General features: G+C 46.7%; 1 protein-coding gene across 3 annotated transcripts in view; it reads left to right on the forward strand.

The window, feature by feature from the left end:
- Positions 1 to 6,776, forward strand: part of LOC119336761 — a 50,635-nt gene that overhangs the window by 27,104 nt on the left and 16,755 nt on the right. For 2 of the 3 annotated variants that reach the window (XM_037608836.1, XM_037608837.1), the window contains 6 exons: positions 3,081 to 3,269; positions 3,808 to 3,911; positions 4,009 to 4,099; positions 4,673 to 4,804; positions 4,999 to 5,136; positions 5,464 to 5,634. In XM_037608836.1, coding sequence (XP_037464733.1) covers positions 3,081 to 3,269; positions 3,808 to 3,911; positions 4,009 to 4,099; positions 4,673 to 4,804; positions 4,999 to 5,136; positions 5,464 to 5,634 — 825 coding nt within the window. The remainder of the gene's footprint in view (positions 1 to 3,080; positions 3,270 to 3,807; positions 3,912 to 4,008; positions 4,100 to 4,672; positions 4,805 to 4,998; positions 5,137 to 5,463; positions 5,635 to 6,776) is intronic. The other variant, XM_037608838.1, reaches the window with a different exon arrangement.

Below are 6,776 nucleotides of genomic sequence, written 5' to 3' on the forward strand. Positions count from 1 at the left end.
CAACAAGTTGCACGACATAGAGTACAGGAGGGTTCTGCCGAGGGCACAACTCAACAAGCCCTAAAAACGAAAACAAAGGCGGTTACACTGCAGGTAATAAGCTAATCTGGCTCAGGTGGTGGAGGAGGAAGCGGCGGCGCCAAGCGAAGAGCCATCGCGCGAAGGTTTGCAATGATGATGTTGATGGCGTCCCAGTCCTGGAGGCGGCTAAGCGTCCGCCAGAGCTGCAAATAACCACACATTTTGAATATTGCGTCAGTGGCACGTCGAAGAGGCACTTGCTGGATGACAAGCTTATTACGCACAGTCCAGAGTGTCCAAGCAAGGACCCCAATGAGCAGCCCCCCTAATGTGGCGGTCTGACGGGGTAGAAGCCTGGATCTCAGTGAGGAGGTTCAGGAAGTTGGTGTTGCACCAACTACCCCTGGCGACCTCACAGAGACAGCTCCAGAGGAACTGGGCGGAGACGCACGAGAAGAAAATGTGATTCGAGGTGTCTGGAGTCCCACAAAGGGGACACATCCCATTGCCCGGGCCATTCTGTTTTAACACTCCACGCCGGAGGGAAGCCGGCCGCGGATCCATTGCCACAAGAAGATCTTGATCTTGAGGGGCACGCGGATAGCCCAGATTATCTCGAAGGCCGTCGGGCCCGGGGAGGGGGCTATGGCCTGGTATAGGGACTTCGTGGAGAATCTGCCCGAGGGCTCAAGGCGCCAGGATAGGCGGTCATGAGGATGCGCCAGATCCGGCTCGTGATGCGCAACGGCCTCCAGGAGCTCATGCCAAGCGGCGATTTCCGCGGGCCCAAATGGCCGCCGGAACACGAAACGCCCTAAATCAATAAGGGCCGTCTCAACGGAGATCCTAGGTTCCACCGCAATGTAGAAGAGATCTGGGAACCGGGCACCGAAGGGGGAGTCCCCCGCCCACCGGTCGAACCAAAACAGAGTGGCTGTCCTAGAGCCTACCGTGATGGAGGTCCCGATGCGGAGAACCGGGAGGAGCTGGATGACTGACTGCTAGAACTGGGAGCCCCCTGTCCTGAGGCAGAAGGCAATAGGTTGGCCGTGCAAGTATTTGTTCCGGATGATTTGCAACCAGAGGCCACCCTCGCCATTCGCCAACCGTGCAAGTGTTTGTGATGGAGCAGTCTTTTCTTTTACTCTATTAGTGTGACTCCTAGATGAGCCTTCAACATGAGGACATGTAGTCTTAGTTGTCTTTCTTGTCCTCACAAACCTGTCGGCCTTTAAGGCTAGAGCATGTGCTTGATCAATGGACCAGATTTGTTGCACCATCAATCGACCTTGAATAGCATCGTTGAGACCATCGTTGAGACCATCGATGTACCTCCGCTTCGGCCCAAGCCTACCGGCGACGGGCCTCGCTCCGCTCGCTCGTCAGAAGTTAGCCTTTCTCTTTATACTTGAATTTGGAGCATAACATAACACTATATATTACACATGACTTGGGGTACAAGGATGAACAGATAGCCGAATACAGACTCCTAGGCCAATAGTAATACTCCTTAACACTCCCCTCAAATGCAAAGCGGATGGAATAGCATTGCATTTGATGAAGTGTAACACTAGAAGAAAATAATAATCCAAAATCCACGGCTTGAGAGTCGTTGTAGCATGGAGAGTCTTCAAAACCTGTCGAGTCAAGCCAATAGGAATACTAATACACACTACCCTTAAATGCAAAGCATATGCAATTTCATTTCATTTGAAGAAGTGTAACACTAGAAGAAAATAATAATCCAAAATCCGCGTCAGCATGGAGAGTCTTTAAAACCTGTCAAGTCAAGCCAATAGGAATAACGAGAAGATGGTGCACCAGAGGAAGACACCACATCAGTAGAAGATACAAGATAAGTATCAAAGAGAAGATGTGTTGTCGAAAGAAGATGGCACATCAAAGGAATGAAGCATTGCGCATAAAATCATAGCCCAAGAAAACCGGCGGTGAAAGAAGCTCGGCGGCAAGAGAATGGGCGCAGATTTTCAATGCAAAAAGAGGCCAAGGCGGTGGCGATGAGGATGGTCTCCACCATTGGTAACACGAGAGATTGAAACATATCCCGATGATGACGACATTGTGCCTATTTCTTTTTACAGCCAACGGATCTGGATAGGGGGAGCCTTTTGGCGGCTAAAGGACCACAGAGTGCAGATTTAGCGAACGGTGGAGAAAGGCCCAGTGCTAGCTAGCAGGTCCAGTGGACAGAGGAAACAGTGGCGAGCAGGTCCAGCAGGGAGCAGGAGCGGCGCACTGGGCCGTCTCCTGGTGAACAGCAGTGGCAGCCGGGAGCTTGAAGTTGACATCAGCAGCCGTCCTGGGGAGAGGAGGGAACATCAATCTGGGGACTACAAGCTCCTCGTCACGAGCGCTAGTACAGGAAAAGGAAGTAGCAGCCCAGTCCAAGGAGGAGATGGGCGATCCAAATCGGGATGGCTACCTGGCGTGACCGGTGTGCGAGAAGATGCGCAGCATAATGTATACTCCCTCCGTCCCAAAATAAGTGTCTTAACTTTGTATTAACTTTAGTACAAAGTTGTACTAAGATTAAGACAGTTATTTTGGGACGGAGGGAATATTACACAAGACTTGGGGTACAGGGAAGGACACATAGCCTAATACGGACTCCTAGATCAATACTAATACTCCTTAACATGTACCACCTCCCTGCTACTTCTCATCGCCCAAGGGAATCTACATATGTGAACCACTTGTGAGTCAGTAGCCAAGGCCCCACATGTAAGGCTTGCCTTCTAGTTCTGCCCCATCCTATTTTTCATGTAGTAGCCTTAGCAGGGCAAGGTCTCAACGGGAGGGAAGAAAGGCTCTATGGAATCTCATCTTGTTAGAAGTGATATGATCTGTGCAGCGGTGTTCCAGAGGTGGTGCAAAGTGCAATATTACTCCCTCTACCATGGTGTTTTGTGTTTATTGTTGCAAAAAGTGGTGATGTGCGCCACACGTGGCAATCTACTTGGTGCAAAGTGGGAGTTACGCTTCCCTGAATAATGCTATCTCTTGGTAAAGCTTGATGATCATAGTTTCAATTATTGCAGTCACTTGAAAGTGTTGAGGAAGCTTTGGTTAAGTTAGAAAATTTGCTTCAAGAATTGCATCTTTCCAGTTCCAACTCTGGTAAGGAGGATCTAAAGGCTGCATGTTCCGATCTGGAAATGATCAGAAGACTGAAGAAGGAAGCAGAATTTCTTGAGGCTTCCTTTCGAGCAAAAGCAGAATATCTGGAGGTGAGCTTAGTATTTTTACTATTTTTCTTCTACCGCAATTATCTGCAGTAGACATGTACTTTCCTATTTGAAAATAGTCAGTCTTGCATACAAGTAACGTGATCACAGTGATTTCTTGAGGTATTTCACTGCATAAGGGTTGAGGAGCATTCCACCAACTATGGTGGCTATGAAGGACTCATTGTTCCTTGCACTTTTTGAAGAGAACACAAGATCTCATTTCTTTTGGTTTTCCAATAGAAGTAGTTTAGGCTCCTGAGCTCCTTTCTGACTGGTTCTGGGGATGATTTATTTGTTTGAAAACGTTGTCCATCCTTCCACATGCTGCAATTGTACATGGTTTATATCATGAACATGAAGTTATTTAGTTGATTCCAGTAATACTACCATGACTCTAAAGTTTTTGATGGTTGACTACCATTCCAGTAAGGCATGCAAACATGAACCCCAATTGTATAGTCAATAATATCATAGGGTGACACAATAACGATTTTAGACAACCATGATACATGTGCTGAAGTTTTTGATGGTTAACTAGGCTGATACTATTAGCAGAGTGTTACCTCCTGCTGGCGAGGGAGAACACGGAAAGACGGGCAGCATGGTTAATGAGGTTTTAACACCACAAAAACCAGTAAATAGGTGATATTCTCTTGTAACTAATTCCATTATGGTTGTGATAGGTGATTTGACGGTGAAAATAAATGATTTTCGGTTTTTATTATTTTTATTATGTTAGGATGGAGAACAATCGTCGTCCATTTTGGGACATTTTTGGTACGACTGCTGGAAGGAAAATTGTGCCAGCACAACAAGCTGTGGATCAGGATGTATGAATTTGTGCATTATATCTTCTCTACATCATTTCTTTGCATTCGGGGCAGCGTGATTCTCCTCTATGGTTTGTGGGATTGGGTCATTGAGCTGCCGCAATGGGGGTGTGTGACACAGCTTTGCTGGGGACAGCATGCAGTCACCACGCAGCCCCACACACGTTACACCTCTGACTACATTCCCCGCACCATATCAGTGCCCATGTTTAATTATTCGTAGGAAAGCGCCCACATTTTGGCCACCAATCAGTCTCCAACTCATGTTGACTGCCCACACACGTAAAAGAAGAGAAAAAATAGGCAGCACACATACACAGGCCTTACCCATCAATGACATTACGTGGGGCTGGCCCAACTAAAATCAGCAGCAAACTATGCGCCTATTGCTGAGCGCGGCGGAGCGCGCCATTGCTTTTAGTCATCATCACCTATTATGCAAATGAGTTTTTGTAAGAAGTACATATTACTGGAAAATAGTATCTATCTTCAACAATTTTATCTCAAAAGATGTTTTCTTGCACCATGTTAAACTTTCTTATAGGATTTCCCTGTTCTTTTCATTTGTGGAAGGCTTCTGCTGCCAAGGTGGATCAAATAGACATGGAGTCAAATGACATCCGCCGCTTCGAACAGTTGAGACGTGAGTTGATTGAGTTAGAAAGGAGAGTGCAGAAGAGTACAGATGGTGCTAAAAAAGAGGAGGTATGCTTGTTTAAGATATATTTTTAGATAGCAAATGAGAATGCAGTTGGTATTTGAGCCAACACTTGAACCTGAGACTCTGCAACCTCCATGGAAACGACATGACGATCAATCAGTCATAATGGCTGGCTTTGTTATTGTAGAAGTTTCTTCAGCTTTGACGAGTTATTCATCCAGCCATGTCCTGTTTTCAGTTCCAGGAAACGGAGGTTCCAGATGAAACAATGAGCCCTTCTGAGTCAGCACCCCCTCTGTCAGGGCCTTCTGGTTCAGTAATCAAGAAAGAAAATGTTATTACAAAATCGGTAGAGAAAGTTAAGGAGAGTACAACGGTATGACAATTTGAATTTTATTCATCCTGCTTAAGAAAATCCTGTAACATAGTTACTTCCACAAACATTCAAAACAACTTGTGCATTTGGCCATTTCTTACCAGATTTTGTGTTGTTTTCTGACATTAACGGTGCTTGATGGCATCACAGGGTGTTAATATTTTCTATGGTGATAAATTTTGACAACACACAACAGTATTAATTGAGTGATTATTTTGGTAGGGAATCTAATAGTCTAAGTAGCTGTTGCCTCTTTTCATTCCTTGCATTAAACTAATAATAGTATTAAAGGGTTAAAGTCTATTTCATCTTCTTGGTGCTGCACAGATTGTGTTGCAAGGGACACAGCTCTTAGCAATTGATACAGGAGCTGCTATGGGTTTACTGAAAAGATCTCTTATTGGGGAGGAACTAACTCAGAAGGAGAAGCAGGCTCTTCAGAGAACCCTGACAGATTTGGCATCTGTCGTTCCAATAGGAATACTCATGCTTCTACCAGTGAGTATTTCTTTCGCATTTGTACCTTCTGAACATGTCACATGGGGGCAGACATATAAGCGTCGTGGTTGCCACCCGGCGCCTCCACAGTCTAGTTCAGAGATAACACCAATACAAGATGGAACCGCTCTTGGTAATCCTCCAGATTAGGGGAACGCATCATCAGGAAGAATTCCTATTGATGGGGGGATTGCTACTGCAAGCAGAGTCCTTAGGTGGAATTACTATTGATAGGAAAGCTACAGGTTAGTCCGTATAGAATAGACCATAGTTTCGTTCGTATTAGACATGGAGTCAGAGCTCAGAGTCGGTTTGTAAGGCAGATCCTCTCTCTATATGAGGTAGCCACGCACAACATCTGCACCTAGGGCCTCCAGCCCTAGCTGCATCTTCCCTTCCACGGCTCCAAAGTGTTCCTGTATTGGTCCTAACCTAATCCTCTACAGATTGCGTTCCCACAAATCAAGTTGTGACATTTTGGTATTGGTCCTAATCTAATCCTCTACAGATTGCGTTCCCACAAATCAAGTTGTGACATTTTGGTTTCAGAGCCAGCCGTTCCTTCTTCCACGGGGACCAACAACAAACGACAGTGACGATGCTTGGAAACAAGAGCTCATGCAGCTCATGAAGGACACCAAGGCAAACACGGAGACCACCAAGCAGTTGATAGCTTCGACGAACCAACGTCTTGACGACACCATTGCTCGTTTGGACAGCCATGATGGCCTGCTTGACTCCCTCGCCAAGCGTCTAGACTGCCATGGTATTCATCTGGCACGTATTGAAGACGCCAGCCAATCGGCACGGATGCCGACAAGGAAGACGCGGAGAGTGCAGCCGCTGGAGACAAGCTGGTGGGCCCCGGCGATCTGCCCACCTCGTACGATTGAGGAGAGCAAGGCCACCAGCATTTTGGCGTCTTCAAGATGTCGTTCGCATCCTTTGGCAGAACGGAGGATGCCTTAAGAGCATCTACAACCGGGCTCCTCAAACGCGTCCGCGGACGGCCTGGTTAGTGATCGATCACAAAATCGTTCCTGACCGGCACACCTCATATCCAACCCATATCTAGGATGGATATGGGGCGTTATGTCGGATCTGACAGAAAGGACCCACCACAATTCACCAAATCCAACCCC

This window comes from Triticum dicoccoides, chromosome 7B (assembly GCF_002162155.2).
Source record: "Triticum dicoccoides isolate Atlit2015 ecotype Zavitan chromosome 7B, WEW_v2.0, whole genome shotgun sequence".
NCBI classification, from domain to species: domain Eukaryota; kingdom Viridiplantae; phylum Streptophyta; class Magnoliopsida; order Poales; family Poaceae; genus Triticum; species Triticum dicoccoides.